The 21,190-nt window shown below is 37.5% G+C and overlaps 3 protein-coding genes across 5 annotated transcripts in view; 2 read left to right on the top strand and 1 right to left on the bottom strand.

Annotated features, from left to right (window-relative positions):
- LOC124162898 overlaps positions 1-3,416 on the top strand; it is a 51,432-nt gene extending 48,016 nt beyond the window's left edge. For all 3 annotated transcript variants that reach the window (XM_046539599.1, XM_046539597.1, XM_046539598.1), the window contains one exon: positions 2,063-3,416. In XM_046539599.1, the coding sequence (XP_046395555.1) occupies positions 2,063-2,712 (650 nt within the window). In that variant the 3' untranslated portion in view covers positions 2,713-3,416. The remainder of the gene's footprint in view (positions 1-2,062) is intronic.
- A 359-nt stretch (positions 3,417-3,775) lies between these two features.
- Positions 3,776-7,635, bottom strand: LOC124162899 (probable asparagine--tRNA ligase, mitochondrial). The gene is made up of 6 exons (XM_046539600.1): positions 7,366-7,635; positions 7,028-7,281; positions 6,628-6,951; positions 6,323-6,554; positions 5,990-6,229; positions 3,776-5,909 (listed from the first exon to the last, which is right to left on the bottom strand). The coding sequence occupies exons 1-6, from the start codon at positions 7,498-7,500 to the stop codon at positions 5,640-5,642; spliced, it is 1,455 nt and encodes a 484-aa protein (XP_046395556.1). The 5' UTR covers positions 7,501-7,635; the 3' UTR covers positions 3,776-5,639.
- A 102-nt stretch (positions 7,636-7,737) lies between these two features.
- Positions 7,738-13,590, top strand: LOC124162901 (ragulator complex protein LAMTOR1). The gene is made up of 5 exons (XM_046539602.1): positions 7,738-7,865; positions 8,187-8,263; positions 8,393-8,482; positions 8,557-8,854; positions 12,647-13,590. The coding sequence occupies exons 1-5, from the start codon at positions 7,824-7,826 to the stop codon at positions 12,737-12,739; spliced, it is 600 nt and encodes a 199-aa protein (XP_046395558.1). The 5' UTR covers positions 7,738-7,823; the 3' UTR covers positions 12,740-13,590.
- The last annotated feature ends 7,600 nt before the right edge of the window (positions 13,591-21,190 follow it).

The raw sequence follows: 21,190 nt of genomic DNA on the forward strand, positions 1-21,190 counted from the left end.
AATATTATTCCTGGAACTACAGTACACGCCGCATCAGATTCTTGAACAGCCTGTTCTTTATTTCTACATCATCCTCTTTTCTATTGGAAATATCTCCCTATGCCAAAGCTATTGTTGTCTTGTGATAGCCCTAGAAATTTTCACTATTTTTAACCGATCTATGATTTTATCATCCTAATAATTTCATTGATCCACTCCCTACAGCTTCTGATCATTTTTGCTTCCCTGGACAATCCTGATGGATCATGTACCCCTGACATCTGGAGAAGCTGATGGCTTTTCTTCTAGTGCTTCAGGGGCTCCAATTAATATTCGGACCAACTCTGCCACCACTGAGGCTGGCAAGCCTGTTTTTCTTTCATTTTAAAAATGAAAAACCTAATGAAATGATGTAGTAAACCTTAACAAAGTCATTTTAAGAGCACACAAATGATTTATTATGTTAAAATTTTTATGCTGAAAGATACGAGAAACTACAGTGAAAATATTTTTTAAATGAACTCATTGAGTACCCCCTGTTCCATAACCAATTGTAAGATTTTTTTTAGCTGAGTACAGTGTCGAAAAGACCATAAGTCTCATACATCCACCATTTAAGCAATGAAATATTTGACTAACTAAGCAATTTCCGAATCAATATCTTTTTCGTACTACCCCTCTTCATTGAAGAATTTAAGGTCCAATTACTGACACATTCAGAGCACCATAGTTTGTTAGTTTCGTCGTGGCCTGTGCTTGGAAACCCTTCTACAACCTGACACGGTCCATTTTCATGAACAGTTCCCCTTGTGGGATTGATGAAACTTCCCACTCTTTATTCTGCTCTGAGACCTTGCTAAGTTCACTTGCTTTCGCTTCCAACCTCTTTATGTTATTGCCGTTTCCAGGTCCAGTTGAATGACAGGCCCTCGCAAAATTCCAGTCACTTCTGCAACTCATCTTAGGGTGGCTATCTTTTCCTTATTTTCTAATGTTGGCCACACTGTCGACCATGCACCCTTTCCCTTCCTCTCTGGGATGGGAGATGGCTGCCTTCCCTCCAAGTTTCCTCTCCCGAGTGGGGGCCCTTCCTTGAACTTGTAGCCTGTTCACACATTAAGGGGCCATGACAAAACAGACTATGATAGTGCTTGTAGCAGATTTCATTGCCTATTTATGTTACCAGGGGAGTTCTGTAAGTGAATATTTTACCTTCTCTATCAGGCAAGAGCTGCATTTCATGGTTACATGTTTTCTTGGGAGTATTTTCGTATGGGCTATTTTACAAGTGACTGGTTATAAGTGAAGCATTTTGCAAATCACCCTAAAATGACCTCCCATTTTGAGCCCCGCTCTACAATGCTCTATAAAGGGAATTCTCTTTTTTAAATTCTCTTCTTCTCTATTCCCTGCTTACCATTCTTCCCTCTAGCCTGCTTTTTTCCAATGTGTTGCCCAAATAGTCGTGTCACTCTCGTTGCTCAAGTTAGTGCCCATCTATTTGTATTTCAAGCCTTACATTCCATCCTCACAATACTCCACAGAACCGCTTAACTTTTATCATCTTGTCTTCATGCTGTATTTATCCTACAATTTACCGTACTCAATGGTACCCCGCAACCATTCGGCATCTGCGGTAGAAAATATATGCAGACTTTCTTAGATTGATGGTTATTATTAGAAGCAATGGAAGTCTTTTGCCTGATTCATACATTGTCACTCTGAAGCATAGACTTCGTATCGAGAGCGAACTTAAAATAGGAATGGTATTAGATAAAAATGAGGAAAGTTTCAAACTGGATAACCAAAAATTCCATGGAAGCTCTCCAGTTTGAAATTTTATAAAATACTACAACACAAACTGCTTTTGGTATACTTAGTGTTCTCACTTTTGGCATACTTAAGTGTTCTCAACTCAACATTCAAAGAACCGAATTTGAATTAAGATAGTTAGAAATGTTGAAAGTTATTAGAAAAATCTTTGATTAAAATTAACTAAAATATGTTTTAAAATCGGAATGATGACAGTTGCGAAATCATCTTTAATTATTGGATAAAAAGTAAAATAAGATGTTTTTTTTAGATGCTGAAACTGCTGAAGTAGAAGAGCTGCTAAAACATGTGAAAGTGGAACCGAAAGATGATTCTGAGAAGGATGAAGCTGAGATGGAGACTGAGGCAAGTGGTGTAGCTGTCAAAGAAGAACCTGGGGTGAGTAGCGAGGAAGTTGCTCCTGAAGTCAAAGAAGAGCCTATGGAAAGTGAAGAAATTGAAGAAAAGCAGGATGAGGAAATGGAAGAAATTGTGGAGCCAGTGGCAGGAACAGTGGATACCACCTTAAATGTGGTTGCATGCTCAATTGATGGTAATGTTGAATTTGAGGACACTGCTTCTGTTGGAGCACCTGTCCCTGGTCGAATTAAAATTAACATATCCAAGCCACTTGTTTCCAATCCTCCTCAGAGCACAGGGGGTAGTTCAGAGTCTGAGGAACTGGCCCCACCAGGAGTAGATGATGTAGAGGCTAATAAGGAATGTAGTGAAGAGGGGGTTGTTGGTGAAACAGAATCTGAAACAAAAGAGGAATTAGTTGATGAAGAAGCCCAGGTTGCCCCCCCTCCACCTGGTGAGGGTACTCTCAGGTTAAAACCACGGCTCATAGGCCGTAAGCTAACGGAGCTTCCACCAGTCATGAAGGGAACAGAATTATCAGGTCTTTGTTCAATCATGTAAGTGATAACTGCATGCAACGATTTTTTTCTCCTCGAGTCCTTAAAGTCAGGTGCTCTGGAGATGTGTGTAATCTAAGTCATCATATTTGAGTGAGGAGGGATCTTAATCAGCCGTTGAGTATTCAAACAAGTTGTTGAAAATTTCTTATGTTTGATTCGTTTGTGTTTTAAATCATTGAGGATATTATGACTTTTTTTTGAGCATTTTTCCATGCTAAAATCTCACTTGAACATTACTGATTTCATGTGTGAGCTGGTTTTACTGGAATAATTCCAAGATCTTCCTGTGAAAGAAGGTTGTGCTGTGATACTATTATTTGTGTCTGATTTGCACCTTTTTCATTGACTCTAATGAGAGAAAAGAGTGCAAAAAGTGAAAATTTTGTGCTCAAGAAAGACTGTGATGAGATAAAAGAAATCAATTTTGTGTGTGTACATTTTGTAAATTTTTTTATTCACTTGCAGTGGAGGCATTTCATCTCAGTTGTGGAGTTGTTTTAATCAGATGTCTTTGTGCGAGTGCTAGAGAGTGTAAATGTGAGCACTTATATGTATAATTTGTATATACCAACATTTTGAGGAAATAATATTTTTGTTACATAAAATAGAACGCTTGATGAGTTTAAATTGTCTTTATTTGAATTATTACTTCCTTTCTGGCTTCATAATAGTCTTAAATAAAGCTGTTACTCCTTACTGTTTTCAGGCTTGTGTGTTATTTGAGTTTCTTCTTTATTATCAATGTTCCCAGTTCAAGTCAGTGGGATGATATCTCATACTGAAATTAGTGACCATGAATTAAGTTGTATTTTGGGTGTTGTGTAATCATTGAAGTCATTAAGCTACATAATGCAGCATTTGGATCCAGTGTACCCACAACTTTGTTATTAACTCAGTTTTGTCGTTTACTCTTGAATTTTAGTCAGTTACCAATTAGATAAACCAACTGTAAGTAACTTGATTAGTTTTATTTCAGGTAACTTAGTACACAGATTTGACTAGAAGATTTATGTTGTCAAATTTTACTTTTATGCTGTATAGAGGGGAAAGTAAAATAAAGTTGGTCAATCAATCAATGAATGTTTTATTCACATTATTTTTCCCACTCCTCAACGACCTATATGCAGGAATTTCTCTACTTCGATTTTATGCCATAGTAACATTTTCTATTTATTTTCACTGAATACAAAATAATCAATTGTCTGTAAAGGAAACTACTTCCCATGGTCTCAATTTCAATACTGGAGGAATGTAACACTTCACATTACAGGGAGATGGAATGCTTTTGACATAACATAGTGACTTTATGAATTAGCTACCAAGTGATCTTGTTGCCACAAACTTTGCTATATCACATATTTAATCCCTCATGTCTTTCTCCAATATCCTTATTGAAAGGCATTTTTTTTGTAAGATAAATTAAATCTCTCTTGAAATGCATTCCAAATTTATAATTTTATCAATCCGAATTGTATCACATCTAATAATCCCTCATTTAAAACAAGTCATTGCAAAGAGGCTCAGCTTATAAGAGATTAAACTCAAAATTAAGTACACACATCCAAATTTTCTGCATGAAGTATGAATTTATAATTCATAGGTAAAAATTATTTTCTACATAAAGGCTTTATTTACAATTGTGTTCATAACATGAACTTACGACAAGCACTTCGGCTCATTTCAGAAACTTGGGAGTGATTTCTTTCGTCCACTCAAAAAATAATTACAAAGCAGAGCTTAGACTGTTCACCTTAACAGAGGGGACAGGCCACACATGATTGAAAGAGACGGATAATTCATGATCATTTTTTTTAGCAGTTACAATACATGTATATTGGTTTCCTGGTAATGTTTTCTCGATATCTTTAGTGCCCATACCATTTAGACTTGTTCAAATGTTGGTAGCAAAGGGAGGAAAGAATAGGGAGGGTGGGGTGAAGTGGTTAGGGAATTTTGATGCTGATGGTCCAAGGAATAGTAATTCAAAAAATTAAAAATTAAGGCTACACTCCAATATAAAGCAATTTCATTTCTAATGATGGCTTTGAGTCAAACCAAAACTACGTACGATATGTCATAGCGATTAAATTGAATTATTGGTCAAAGTAATAAATCCAAATCTCCCATTTTTCATAGTTGTCTCAAGGTCAAATCTGATTCGGTGACGCTGAGAACAACATAGTATCCTAGCGGTCCTACCTCCAAATCATCTTGTGGCTATTCCCATTTCAGCATGGTCTGTGGGTTTGTTTTCCCTCATACTAAAGCCTAATTTTTATAACAATATATTTGTGTAAAATTAGGAAGGTTTAATGCATTATGACTTGATGCAGTGGTTCAAGATGTCAAGATTCAAAAAAATGTCTACTTCTAGCTGAAAAAAGTCCCATAAAACCATCTATATTCTTTCAAACTAGAATGGTTTTTTTAAAAGCTAATGGCACAAGTTGATCAGCAACAAATTTGCTTGTCTCCAGAACTAAAAAAAAGTGGAAAATACTCCTAGGCAACTTTTTGATTACCAATCCTGAATATCAGAATGATAAGCAAAATGTCAAATCCAGAAGCTATCTGCCCACTTCTGCTATGTACTGATGTATTCTAACACTGAACGCATTGCTTTGATAACACTGCCACATAGTAGCATACACTAAGAGAAAGCTAAGGGTATCAGCTTATTTCACTACTTCAGCAACTCAATATAGAATTGCAGTTCCACGCAACCTGTCAGGATAATTCTGAGGAATATATTTCAAAGAAAACTGCCACTTTTGATTCCTTGTTGGGTGTCATCACCAAGTGATGCACCAACATTTCCTCCTCTCGCACACCTCAAATGACAACATGTATACCTGGACTAAACTGACCCCCATGGTAAGTAATTTGGCTGCTTACAGATGAAATCATTGCATGGCAAGGCATAATATTTCACATTTTGCAATTGTGGGGCCATCGAGGGAAAGGAATTACATCTTTAATATTTTCTATGGGAAGCAACATTTGAAGAAACCTCTCAAATCCCATTCCAAAACCACCGGTAGGAACATTTCCAAATCTTCTCAAGTCAATGTACCATTGCAATGGCTCTTCCAGATGCAATAACTTAAGACGCTCAGCAATAATATCAGGGTCTGTCTCCCTGAGGCTTCCCCCACAAAGTTCCCCCACTCGCGGCACAAGTAAATCTACAGCTGACACCTTAAAAGTAAAATTTACAAGCAAGATTAATAATACGTCAGGAATGATCAGTGTAATTGATTCAGTTATCATTGTCTAACCATGGAAGAATCGCCAACCAATTCTCTCATGTAAAATGGTTTCATTTCCTTAGGCCAGTTGATGACAAATACAGGGCATCCTCCATTATGGCTGACGAGAAATAACTCTTGCTCTTTGTTCAAACCGTCAACTTTTCTCGGGGGTGTTTTTAATTTATGACTATTTTTCGTAAGTACATCAAAAGCCTCATCATATGTGACTACACAAAATGGACGGTCCAATATATTACATAGGTGCTCCTAAAAAAAAAAAGAAAGCTTTCTTTGAAGAAGTGGCTATCAAAACAATCGAGTGGAATGGGTACAATAAATTGAAAATGGATGATTATATACCGTTGACTTCATATTTTGATTTCTGTATAGAAACTCAATATCTTCACCAGCAGTTGTCAATAACGTTGACACTATATTCTTCACAAATTCTTCCATGAAAGTAAGTATATCCTCTAGATTGTCCACAAATGCAATTTCGGGTTCAATCATGTAGAATTCTGACAAATGTAGCCTGGATCGTGAATTCTCGGCTCGAAATGTAGGCCCAAAAGTGTAAACTTTGGTGATACCTCTATTTAAAAAGTAAGGCCAAATAAAGTAATGAAGAGATAAGGATTCACAAGCACATCAATGTGAAAATTTACCTTGCAACGCATTCCGCGTGAAGTTGTCCCGATACGGTCAAAAATGCTTTGCTATCAAAATAAGCTTGGTCTTTGGGACAACCATCTTTCAACATTTCTTTCACCAGGAGTTCACTATGAGGTGCTACTTTAAAAACTTCACCTGCGCCCTCACAGTCATTTGATGTGATAATTGGAGCATGAATTAATATAAAACCTTTGGAATTCATGTAAGTGTGCACCGCAAGCGATGCAGCATTTCTAATTCTAAGAAGAGAGGCGAAAGTAGCAGTTCTTGGACGCATGTGCAAAAACTGTCTCGTATAGTCCCCAGAGTACGCTTTCCTGTAAAAGGTAAACTATTTCAATGACTCACAATATCCATTACAGGCCAAGTCTAATGATTTCATATAGTGGTTACCTAGGAGCAAATGGATATCCTTTTTGGACATCGCAAGGGCCAATAATATCAACCTTATTGGCTATTAACTCAGATTTGCTGTTATCTCGGGGATTCATACTCATAATTCCCTCAACTTCGACTGATGACCCGAACGACAAACCTGTGAGTTTATCTAAATGAGGCAATACTACTTGCAGTTTACCAACGGAAGACCCATCAGAAACATCGAAAAATAAATTATTTTTCATTACTCTCACTCCTTTCACCCACCCCTACAATGAAAGATAAAATTTAAGCATGGAAATATTGGGAATTTCGCAATTTCCACGTGATGATAACATCTGAGTCTGACTGACCTTAACAATAACTTTTTCTCCTGCTCTCTTGTGATTCAAAGCTTCATGAATTGAAATATTGGAAGAGAAATGCTGGTGACTGGTAAAAAAGCACCTGAAAGGAATACTTCCCCATAGTGAAGACAATTTTCTCATTGTTTACTTCTCGCAACCACTAACCTCCGGATGCACTGTTCCACACTGATGATTACAGTGCGCAACTGCAAGCTATCTCTTGAAATAAAAATGTGTCTGAAATTGAATTTAAGAGAAATACGAATAATTTTGTGCTAGATTTTTAAATTTTCAACAGTAATCTTTCGTGAAAATATAGGTTACTAATATTATTTTAGAGCTTATGAATTAACGTAGTACATACTCAAAGGGGAGAAACAGTTGACATCTGAATCATATGATTTCCAATTCCTAGTTGCGGTAGGAGTAGGCCAGGCTGGAGAAAATAAATTAAGGTTGTCAGGATGGGTTGCTGTTACAGTTGTAAAGAAGATAATAACTCACAGGTGAGCCTAATTTTTATGTATTTGATCATTCAGTGAGATTCCTTCATATTTTGAAGTTGACTAAGCTTTCCAAGTATATGCATCGTATTATCTTATCAATGATTAATATTTTTAATTTGTTTATGAATGGCTATATTCGTAATAATTTAATTTTTAACTCTATTTAATATTGTAACACGATTCAATTTGTCGGTTGAGGAGTTTATCCTTCAAGATCACTCGTGTTAAAGTCCTCCTTGGTCTTCGTCATCGCGACTGTGAAGTTATGTCTTCTTTTTAAATAACCTACTTATTTGTCAACCTATTTGATTTCCTCTCTAGTCTGGTGATGTTAATGAACGAACTCATCTACTTGTCGATCCTGTCAGCAATATCAATGTCATCCAAAGGGTTCATAGGTAAGAGATCACATATATTTTTCCTTGCGTATCTCTCCTGCAATTCGTCGGTAGTTACTCCAATACGTCGGTAGTTATTGGATGAATATTTGATTTTTAACCAAAGATGTTTTGATGTCTTGCTTGCAGTGATGACTTCATTGCCCAATACCCCAACTCTTTGCCTAAAAAGAGCGATGAACAATCGGCCCTCAACCGTATCCTCCAAGAAACAGCCACGTAAGTAGTTTTGCTATTTGTGAAGGAATATATTGTGTTTCGATAAGTGTTTACATTGCTCTATTTTCTTACAGTAACGTCATTGATGTGGCCGCATTAGATTCTCATAACCTAGAGCAGCATGAATACCTGGAACGAATGAGACAATACACTCAGCGTTTAGGAGCAATGGGTGCTAATGTCAATACAAGGTGGACAGGAAACTCATCAGCGGGGGGTGCAGGAGGATCTGGAACATTATTGGCACCATCGGCTATGGGAGGCCCATCTACGTCTCCAAGTGGACGAATGCATCTCTGCCTACTTACTGACATTCCTGCTCCTGAAAAAGTGTTAGCTGAAGACCACCCTAACCCTGAAGATCTTATCCTAGTAAGTAAAACTCAATGAATATCACTTCTGTTTTTAGTCATGTAAGTTGTTTTCTAGACGTCAGTTCCTTCCTTATGTGCTTAACCTGGCAGGTTATTGTTTAGTGGTAAAATGAAAAAAATAGTGAGTGTTTAGGTGTATTATAGATGTTTGACCTTTCATTTTCATGAAATTCAGAATTTGATCTTCTCACTTCAGTCAAGAAAATTAATTATACCGGTGACAGTACTTGTACCTGTACTTGGTTTTACATTTTTCCAAAAGGATATAAAAACTGCAGCTCTGATTTGTACTACTGATTGTAATCTAGTTTCTCAATATATAGTTATTTTACATTTCCAACTAGGTGTTGGTATTGATGGGCACCTATGTTATGAAGGTGGAGTCTACCGTTGTCTACTGAGGAACTTCCAGGACGAAGGGAGACTGCATGCTAAACATTGTTGCCCATCAGCACATTCAATTTCGTGGAAATTTGAGAGAAGTCCTATAGTTTTCAAAAGTAAATAATTATTATGTTAATGTAAACAACATAGTCTGTAGTTATTTGTCTTCATCATGGATGACAGTTTGAATGAAGTCTGCTGAGGATTTCCATCAATCTTTTTCTGTCACCAGCATTTCAATGCACGTCCTCATTATTAGGGAACATTACTTGTTAATTTATGAATGATAGTGTTTATAGCTCACTTTTAACGATGCAACTATAGAGTTAGGTGCTTGAACATGTGGTCTTGAGGAATTTTGTCCGGTAGCACATATTGGCCACCTTGATATTTGTAAAGGAGGGTGTTGTAGCCTTGTGGGTGTAGCGCTTGCCTTCTGAAGGGTGCTGGATTCATATCGTGGGTGAAGGCATTGGGCGCCATCAAAATAGAAAAAATGGCTCAGGGAAAGGAACTAATGTGTTATTATCACACACGTGGCTAAGACTGGGGTGAGCTCTACCATCATCTATCCAAACCAGCCTTTGGGTTGAATCACTGACAAAGAGTGAGTGAATTCTATAAAGCCACCGTTAAGCCATTGAGGAAGAAGATGCCTTAGTGACCTAATTGATTAGTGCACTCCGTGCTTATGTATGGAATAGGGTAGTTTCCTTCATCAAAGAAAACGAAAGGCATTGATTGCGATTCGTTACCCACCATTAGTGTATTCATAATACACAAATTATTTGGTTTTTGAAATACCCGTTTAGACGAATGGCAAGGGTCAAATTTTATCCTCATTTGAAAAAGGCCAGATTGGCGCCCATGCGATTCCACTCCACGTGACGTCACAGGGACCTAGTTTCTACACGAGAGGATAGGAGTTATACATCGTCTGAGGTCACCAATGCATGCATGAGGCACAGAGCTCAGGGAAACATGTCTTAATAATCACCTATTAAAACTGGCTAAGGTCGGAAAGTTTTCTTCGTTTGATAAGGTATTAATAAACCTTTTTTAAGCCAAGCGCTACCAGCCAGCAAGGTACTCAGCTACCCGCTAGCATCCTGCGTCCTATCAGCACTCAGAGCCTCGATCAAGGTCACCTCACAAGGCGGGAGGGGGAACCAGAAATGCGTCGCACGGACTTTTTCCCATCATTCCTACTTACGCGTCGCGTTTTCGCGCGCTTGAAATTTTTCTCTTTTCATTTAATCGCGAAAAATAGGTATCGTCATTTAAAAATCTAAAAGCGTGAAATACGTACTCCAGGAGTAATAATCTTTCGATTTAGGCAATAGAAAAATAATAGGAAACCACCCTATTATAATTTATTAAATCATCATTTAATCCAAATTTAATGTGAAGCTAGGAAAATGCTTCAATGCTATTGGACGCTATTGGATTGTGGTACTATGGGCTTGCTGCAAAGCATGCCACATAATACTTTGTCCTCTGATGTCGCCATAAACAGTGGACTGGAGGAGATTTCTTAGTAGCTAAATTAGTCGAATCGAATGCAAGTCCAGTGTATTCTGGCATGAAAACAGGTTGAACCTAATCGATACGTCCACTGCATAAACGCTCAACAATCACCCACCGAATCAAATCCGCTCATCTAGTACTATAAGGGCTATGTAGATGAGCGGATTTGATTCGGGAGGCGATTTTTGAGCGTTTTTGCAGTGGAGGTGTCGTAATAGTCAGTAGAATTTTTGTACTCGTAGGACTAGCAAGTATCTCAACATAGGTTTAACATGAGCCAGTCTGTTGTCTAAAATTTGAGAAAACATAACCTGAATCCCCTTAGGGAATTAATTGTATGGTGGAAAAGCAGAAGGTTCATCTTTTGATGAAATATCTTTCACTCTGTATCTCGTGAAATACATCACGTCATTAAAAAATTTTCTCTCACTCGACAAAATCATATCAATCTTCTCTAGCGATTGATGCTATTATCCAGTAGTTACCATGCTTTTTTCTGTGTTACTTGGTTGTCATTTGATGAAATATTGTTCATGAAATTTATTCCACCAACTTGCCCAAGGTTTCTCCTCAATAATGTATGTCATTAAATATCTCTTATATTGGTATAGAATTTCCTTTTCTCTTGGGGTATCCTTTTCTAGATATAGTTGAAGTGGCTGTAATGAACTTTTTTTTAGTGATTTTCATGATAGATTTTATCTGCAGCGTGTCAATTCCTAGCTATGAAGATTTACTTTGCAATGTTTTCTCCACTATCATCTCTTCTCTCATGAACCTCTTGCCCTTAAAATATCTTGTGTCATAAGTGTTTATCAAGTTAGATCTTGCATAATCTTTTGAATAGGATTCATGAACAGTCTTGTGTTTCATACTCCTTTTCCCTTTGTCTTTCTCATCATTCCTGAAATAATTTGAATTCATCAATACTCATATTACTTTGATGCCCTAATTTCATGTATTTCTATCCACCTTTTGCATTTGAAATAAATATGATTGAGAACTTATTTGAGAAACAAAAAAGCTGTCCTTTCAATGCTCTCACCTCCCTACGACTACTTGCTCTCCTTAGGTTTTAATGTGTTATTCATAGCACCAGACCCTACAACCGTTAAAGACTTTTGACTATGTATGTTTTCACTCACTTTTACCTTCTTTGACTGGGCTGCCTGGTTAAATTCATATTTGTGTGTAAGAAATACTAGGACTGTATATTGTTGAACCTGAGTTACCCACACATGCTGTGAGGTGCATAACTTCTGCATAGGAAGACGCTTTCACCTTTAACTGAACTGGAATCAGTTTCCCTAAATTCGTGCTGATTGCCCAACCGTAGATCAACCATTTCATTTTTCGGTTTTTTGAAGATCAAAATAATTTTAGTGAAATAAGACTGTTCTTCTATTTTCTCATCCGAAAATCTTCCCACAATATGCTTGACGTCCTAATTTCTTCAGGGTTATGCCGCAAATATTCCCTATACGTGTTCCCCATGAGAGGTTCGAGGTTATTGTAACTCCCAGGTACTTCCCTTTGTATGTTGCCTTTATGTTAATACCATCCACTGCATAAAAGTGGTTAAAATTGGACAAATTCTGCAAGAAATGCACCAACATGCATTTTCTCAGATTAAGTTCGAATCCCCACTCTTGGCTCCGCAAATGAACATTGTTTAAATCCGATGATGGAATTTCATAGAGTGATCACTAATTTTGCGATAGATGACAGCGTCATCAGCAAATGTATTTTACTGCTAATTCGGGAGCAGAGGTCATCAATGTATATAATGAACAAACCCATGAGTTAACCCATTTCAGGGTATATTGTGCATGGTAGTGTGCTAGGAGTATTATTTGCAATCACAATTTATTTGTTTCAGATATCCAATGCTTTGGAGAAAGCATCAAAAGCTCTTAGTGATCTCAAGGTTGAGCACAGGGAAGACCTGGTGGTGCCATTCAGGATTCCGTGATAAGTGTTGTTAAAAGGACTGTGGTATTGATGATTGTGGTTTTCTAATTTGTTGAAGGCTGAGGATCTAATATGCATATTGTCTGGGTAAGTTTAATGACTGATATAAAAAAAGAAGCTTCACCTGAACAATGCAAGTTTATGGGGTGCTGTGGTATCTTGAGGATGGTCTATAAAATATGGTATTGGTCTGTAAAGTGCAACCTGAAACATGATTGGACTATGCAAGTGTATATATTTAATGAAATAGGAAGAGAGAAGTTTTCATCAAGACTGGACATTTTCCACTAGAAATAAAATCGTGTGAACTTATTATTTTAATAAGGAAAATTAAAGCTGTAGCTGAAAAAAAAACATGTTTCATGCCCTTTCATCTATGCCATTCTTAATTCCTAATTTAAAAACTTGTGATCTTAATTTTAAATTATTCATATTAAAAACTAAAAATGCTTGTGAATGAATATTTCCTGGCCAGTTGAATCATTCAATGTGTGTTTTTTTGTTCCCGATGATGTGTACTGCCTTTATTTTCAAGGTTAAACTCATATAATAAATTACCTAATTCTGTAATATGGGTTATCTCAGATGCATATCAAAATGGCTGGAATGACATTATTTTATTACCTTATTTTTTCTGATTCTTACCCTGAAATAGATTGGTTTTGAATGGTATTATGTATAATAAAATATTTGAGAATATTTTTGCCTCTCTTCTTGGTTGGTCATTGCTTACAACAGCTTGTAAAGTTTGATTATACAAAAATATCCTGGTTGATTTTGTTGTGTGATGAATATGTTTAATAATTTTGCCATTATTTCAGTAATGAAATAAATCAAATGATTCTTGAAGGACCTGTGAATTTTTATGTTATAAATATAATCTACACTGTGGGTGTGTAGGTAAAGGTGGATTAAAGCTATTTTGTGGTGGGGAAGAACTCATTGCTTACAGTGGCACCTAGGTGGTATGCAACACCTAAAGTGGTAACACCTCAAGTGGTGAAATATAGCTCTGATATGCGTTGATGAGATGGCATTTAGATATTCATCAATTATTTTTATACTCAGTTCATTAAGCTGGAGGAGTAATACATATATTACGTTGGAGGGCCAGCTTAAAAATCACCTTGTTTAAAAATTTTCTAGATATTAAGGGGGGCACCTTTCCTCCTCACCCCAGACTACCGCATTACTGTTACATTGTTATTAAAACAAATTATGTATGCTGTTAGAAATTCGATACCTCCACTGCACAAATACTCAACAATCGCCAACCCAATGAAATCCGCTCACTTATTAGCCTTAATATAACTAGATTTGATTTGGCGAGCAATTGTTGGGCGTTTTTGCAGTGGAGGTATCAAATTCTACTGCATATAAGTAACACAGGGTGTCCAGGAACTGGGAGAATCTGGAATTATGCATGAATTTTTGCTCCAACCTAGAATTTCAAATTCGTTTTGCATAAAAGTTTGCCAATCCAACACCCATTTTCTGGCCTGAAATGTGTTATTCTTAATTTCAAGTGCATTAGCTTAGTGGAATTTTCACAGCCACATCAAAACATGGAATGTCAGACAACAGAATCGAAATGTCTAGTACTCTCCTGGGGCGCAGCCAGGAATTAAGGGTGAGGGGGGTTTAGGTGCAACTAATACCAGGGTGTGTGGGGTATGGAATACCCACCAGGATAAGCGGCAGGTGCGAGATTAATAAATTGTGGAATTTTAAGATAAATGGTTCAAAGTGGTGATTTTTACGGCTTTCTGAGGGATATCTTATTAATCCTTACACTATACAATTAGTAATATCAATCCAATTAAGTAGAATGGATTTAACTTAAAAATTTCTCTGAGCTCTGGGGAGGGGGGTTTATCCCCCAAAACCCCCCCCCCCTCACTGCACCACTGGTACTCGTAGGTAGGTTTGGGGTTACGGGTGCATCGATAGCTAGGGTCATTAGCACCACGCGCAATCAAATTGCGACATAAGCAAATACTATAATTTCAGTTTAGTGCGGTACTGTTGAGAATATTGATGTGAAAGTTAAGCCAATCAAATCGAATTTATAAGACCAGTTTTCTTAATGAATTCTATGACATGGCTGAGGTGGTCAGGGTCATCGCCCAGAATACATTCTAGGTTGCCCCTGACGCGTCCTGTCTCGCGTAAGCTGGTTCTCATCACACTCCGACAGGAGGTGTTTCACAGTCAGAGGCCAGTCACAATAGCCACATCGCGGTGGGGTATTCTTTTCAGTGAAGAGATAGGAATGGGTCAGGGCGCAATTACTGATTCTCAGTCTTGTAATGATGACCTCCTCCCTACGATTCCTCCTAACAGATGAGGGCCACATTGACGTAACGAGTTTGATCATTTTAATACTCAATAAAGATTCAAATACACGAAGAATAGAATGCCAGGTGATGTCAACATCTACTTATGTGCTCGAAGTAGCGTCTTGGCTTGCATTGAATAAATATTAATTATGTGTAAATATTAGCAGGGTTCCCACTCAACCTTGGAAACCTTAAAACCATGAATAAGCCATGAATTTAGGCTATCGTGAATAAACATGGAAATAGCCGTGAATTTCTTCATGAAACCTTAAAAATCTCTCAAACTAGATTGTAGAACTATGATAGACAGATGAAAAGAAAAATAGATATTTGTATCATGTTTCAAGGCCGAGTCACGTGCAGACACTGTCCATGCATTTTATGTACACCCGTTTATTCGAAGAGCAGTTATTGGTCCGTTAGCCATGGTGACACATTGACCTTAAGCCTGTGATTGGAAGACCGGTAACCGGTGAAGTGTTCATTAGCCCTGGCGAAAAATTGGAAACTTCCTCACTTCCCTGTCACCCTGCTCCCTCCATTTTCCCACTCAAGACCAGGCCCTGCATTTTGCTAATGATAGGTCACATCGAAAGAGAGAGCTCTTTCATTGCTGTGTTTGCATTCAAATTCTGTCGTGTTTGTTAAGTTTGTAGTTTATGTGCGGCTGATGATTGTTACGCGATCAATATTTCTGTCTAAAATGCTTTGCTCATAGACCGTGAATTTGACGACATTTAGACTGAAAACCTGGAAAAAAAACCGTGAATTTTATAAAGAGTGGGAACCCAGTATTCGGAATGTAAAATAATTAATAAATATAATATTATTTAATAGTATTAAAGTAATTTTGGGTGTTTTAAAATTCTTATCTATCGCAGTAATTAAGTAAGCTTAACCTGGAATTTAGTAAAATTTCCCTGGAAAACCAGGAATTATGCATTAATTTTTCTGCTTGGATTGGCTGAAAACTTAGTTACAATAGAGATTTTTCTTTATTCAGGATTACCTTTGCGCAATGATTCAATCTCAACCAAATTTCACCCATGTCTCTTGGCATGGATAAAAAGGTTTATGGAAATACTTTATCAGGAAATTGAAGAGAATTCAACTAAAAGAAACAATTTTAATGAGAAAAGCATTACTTTTGGTTAGTGGCTTCCCATTGTCCTTACATTTAACTACTCCAACAATAGATAGAGTATTACTTCTTTTGCTTATTGGAATAAAAAAAATGTTGCTTCTCATACATTTTCATAAATTTTATTTTAAAATATTGAAATCAGGAATTTTACTTACAACAATTTTCCCTTCTAACAATGATTATATGGGTTTTTTGAGACTGGAATAGGAATATTTTTACTCAAATGAATGACTCGAAAGATCACAATAATTGACACTATTATTTTTTTGGAAATAACGCAAGGTTATAACTGCCAATCCATATTACATATTTGGTTTCAGTGGTATTTCAGCAATCTTACATCTTGATTTTTAGCCTCCGGCTAAATGAACTGACATTTCTTCTACTTGATCACATTAAAAATTAATGGAAAGGCTGGTAAAAAAAACTTTTATATGGTGTTTGTATCAACCAACTCATGTTCTCATTTCTGATTTTCCATCTTCTACTGCCCATCTCCGGAATGTTACACTTGAATGCATCTCGGCAGGTAGGTATCGAGGCTATATTTTCTGCGTATCTGTGTCTTCAATTATTTGGTAGAGATCTTTATTGTAGGATACTTTCTTACAATCCTATGATCCTTTTTACAACAACTAATGAAAATAACCTATTTAAAAGTCTTCCATTGCTTCTCTCTGCACCACGACAAGCGTAGCTAGGTGGCATCCTGGCTATGCTAGTCTAGTTCATCTTTGCAGTGCATGTAATTATTTCTGACCTGACAATAAGGTGTTACAGGTGTGTCCTACTGTCAACATATAATCTCCACATTGTACAGATTACTTCTTTTTTGGTTGCGGAATTTGAGCAGTTTTCATGAAATCCTCCTGCCAACATCCCTCCTCATACATCCTGTGTAGTGGTTCGAAAAAACTTCTCTTACCATCCCTCCATAGATTCACAGAAGCTCACGCGGGATATTGTCCACGTGCCTTGCTTTCCTAGCATTCAAATCAAGAAGGGTTGTCATTTCAGATTTCTGCGTTTCAGATTCCTAGCCCAAGATTATCCTCCTCCACTAAACTTTGATAATATAAATTCAACTTTCTTGGCCTTTTCCTTCCAATATTGCAGATCCTCTATGTATTTCTTACATCTATTCTGAACTTCTTCTTACCCGGTCAACATACTTCCACCTTTACCTCTAATTTTTGATATTGCTTCCCTTTCTTTTGCTGCCCGAAAGTGTCTTAACCGTGGCGTACAACGCATTACCGTTCCTTCTGAAACTCTTCTATTTCCTCGCATTGTCTCTTCCACCAAGCCTCCCTTGCCCTCTCAGTTCCACGCTGTAATCGAATATTTATTTCCCCACACATTCTTTTGCCCTGCTCTGTGTCCACGCTCTTCTACTTCATTCTATCTTCCATTTCTTTTTAATTTTTTCTGTTATCCACGTCATCCGAAGCTGCTTCTGTCAACGTAGCCAATTTACTTTTCTGCCACTTTGACAATTCCAGTTTTCATAGTAGGTATCCCACCCTTCCCCTACAGTCTGTGCATTTTCAATCTCTTGGATGCTATTTTCCACCAGTTCCTGATAATTCTCTCCTCATAGTCCCCTGCAGATGTTCTACACTCCATTTCCTTGCCTTCCTAATTTTCATAAGTCTTCTGAATCTACCATAGCATTTCATAATCACTAGGTTGTGATCTGAATCCGCATCAGCTGCTGGGAAGCTGCACAAGTTTTTCACACTATTCCTGAACCTCTGTCCCTCCATTATGTGGTCTATATGATATCTCTCCATATCCCCTGGACTTCTTTCTCAACTCCCTCTCCCTCCCTTCTCACTACTTGGTTTTTCTTACCTGGGGTTACTCTAATTATTTCCGGGAGTTGTTCTTACATCTCATCTACTTCTTCCTCCATATGATTGCTTTTAGGCGTGTAAACTTGAATCACCTTATTATAACATAAGTCTTATCTGTAGTTTTGCGCTTTACAGTGCGGACACATGACACTTAGGAAGGAGGTCGAGAGAAGACTGGAAGTGTCCGAGATGTGGGTGTGGGAAAGAATGGAGAAGGTGAAGTGTACGGAGAGGAGGAGGAGTGATGAAATGCTGGATATGGTGGATGAGGAGAGACAGCTTCTAGATGAGATAAAGAGGAGGCAGAGGTATGGATGGAGCGAGTACTTAGCGGGGAGGGGATGTTGAAAACAGTGTTAGAGGGTAGAATTTTGGGTAATCGAGGGAGAGGAAGGAAAAGAATAGGATTTTTATATAGAATGAAAGGGAGTAGGTCTTATTGTGAATTGAAGAGGGAAGTGCTTGAAGGAAGGGGAGGCTCCCAGAATGCTTCCTAAGTACTCCATTCAAACCTACACCTAACCGGTAAACTTATTTAAAATTCCATTGTATTACCTAGGAGCGAAATGCTAGAACTCTCTAACTGAGCCAATGGTGATGCTATCATCAAAGATGTTTCATTTTCTTAGGGAACTATAAAAACTGGCATAGGCGTATTTAGGGGAGGTGCATGGAAGCACGTGCGCCCCCCAGACGCTTAAAAAATAGACAAGATTTTTTATATGGTTATCATTACATTCGTTTTGTTTTGTGTATAATGGAGCCTCAATATTTTAATGTATTAATAACTTTGTATTAATATGAAGAGAATACTTCGCACAGCAATTTTTTGTGCGTTGTTTTTAATCTCAAATATGAGAAGATCGTTTACCTTTCGGACCCTTGCACAGTGACCTGAAATCGAAAAAAGCTGGCCAAAAATTGCTGTAGTCTTAAGTATAGCTAGGTTAATGATAATTTTTGCATATTGTGCATTCTAAAGATGCTATGAAACTTATTTAAGACGATTTAGTCCAAAATATTGTTTAGGAGGGCGACGAAAATAAAATAAGGGAAGTTATGCTGGAAGCATAGTTTCCAGGGGCAAAGTCGAAATTGTTGATGCGGGAATTTCAAGGAAATGATAGAATTTTTTCAATTGATGACGAAATTAAAGCTATCAAAGAGCTGTGCAAAGGATGAGTGATGATTTAAAATTGCTAATGGGTCTTTAAACTTGAAATTTTGGTCATTGAGACGTAATAATATAAAAAATACCATAAATATTTTTTTTGCGAATTGCTCAATAACAAAGGCTTAAACTCCTATTCTGGATCAGAGGATGAAGACTCCTCATATTCCAAAATATTTTATTGTATCAGCAGAAGATTTTTCACGTCCTCTGGTAATTTTTTACTTTAGGGCGTACCTCCGCAGAACAAGAAATAAAGGATCTAATGAAAGGAGAGCTCATCGAAAAGGTCATGGTTTGGGACAATCCTCGACACGTTTCTGGTATGCTTTTCACGATAACTTCTTATAACCTTGTGCCGGGCTTCCCAAGAGAACAAAATGATGTTTCATTATTCCCACTCCATGTACCTACTAAAACTTTGTGACTAGGTGGCATGTGATGCGATGGATTAAAATTTTCGTACATTTAGTTGTTTCAAGACAGTGAGCTGAGAAAAGCATACCAATTACTTGAGGTCCAGCTGATAAAATTCTCAAAATTGCCGAGAAGCGGGTAATTAGGCCGTCCGAAATTCCTAGAAAAGGATTTATCACTGCACCCTTTTAGGATTGTCGATCGATAATTTTACCAACTCTGAGATATTTTAATACAGCGGCAGGAAGTGTTAATGACTTGTTTTTAACCAAATTTTATTCAAATTCAGAAATCTACTCTATATTATTCTCGTATTATTAAATGTAAAAACTCTAGCACGAATGATTTATTCTGCTTCATGGACCCCTTTCTATTTTCTCAGACCATAACATGTAACTCTTGGTCAGTCAGTCGCGTTGTATCCATAAGCAGTGGAGGATATATATGTGGGGCGCAGGGGGCGCGCGCCCCCCTTGCGGGGCCGCGTACATTGCAGAGCCACAATTGTAACTTTTTTATGCCATAAGATGGCATTGTCTTGTATACGTATATAATCAGTTTAAATAAAAATTTCTTTAACTTTGCATTTAACTTGATTATTTTTCATTACAATAAAAGGGTAGGTAAATTAAAATATCTTTTCCGCACCCCCCTTGAGTGTTTTCTGTATCCGCTTCTGATAAGTGGGCAACTGCACTATGACTGTCCTTCGTCACAATGTTCGACAAGGAAAACATTTGGGAGACTGATGATAAGCACTCAACTAGGAATGAGCGAGCCAATAGCTTAGACGGCATATTATGGGGAAGCCCAATTTATAAAATGGAAAAATTTGTACATGTTCCTAGTAAAAGGACAAATCTGGGTACATAAAGGGGTAGCCACCGAGGACAAAGTGCCTGGAGAGCGCACCATTGCGGTCTGAGCGTGGCTTCGGCGCAAAGACCCAAGGGTAAAATCGTCAGAAGAGGGTATATACCATAAAGGCACTGCAAATAATAAGTAGTTTAGTGCAGGATACTGAAGAGTTAGGGAAAATCCAGTCTCTCAAACAGAATGCTACGCATATCACGCAATTGGGTAGTTTCCTTCATTAAAGAAAACGAAAGGCATTGATTGCGATTCGTTACCCACCATTAGTGTATTCGTAATATACAAATTATTTCGTTTTAGAAATACCGGTTTAGACGAATGGCAATGGTCAATTTTATCCTCATTTTAAAAAGACCAGATTGGCGCCCATGCGATGCCACTACACGTGACGTCACAGGGACACAGTTTCTGTACGAGTAGATAGGAGTTTTACATCGTCTGAGATTACCAATGCATGCATGAGGCACAGTGCTCAGGGAAACATTTCTTAATAATCACTTATTAAAACTGGCTAAGGTCGGAAAGTTTTCTTCGTTTGATAAAGTATTAATAATCCTTATTCAATCCAAGCGCTACCAGCTACCAGCTAGCAGGGTACTCTGCTACCTGCTAGCATCCTGCGTCGTATCAGCGCTCAAAGCCTCGCCCCAAG

This window comes from Ischnura elegans, chromosome 7, assembly GCF_921293095.1.
Source record: "Ischnura elegans chromosome 7, ioIscEleg1.1, whole genome shotgun sequence".
NCBI classification, from domain to species: domain Eukaryota; kingdom Metazoa; phylum Arthropoda; class Insecta; order Odonata; family Coenagrionidae; genus Ischnura; species Ischnura elegans.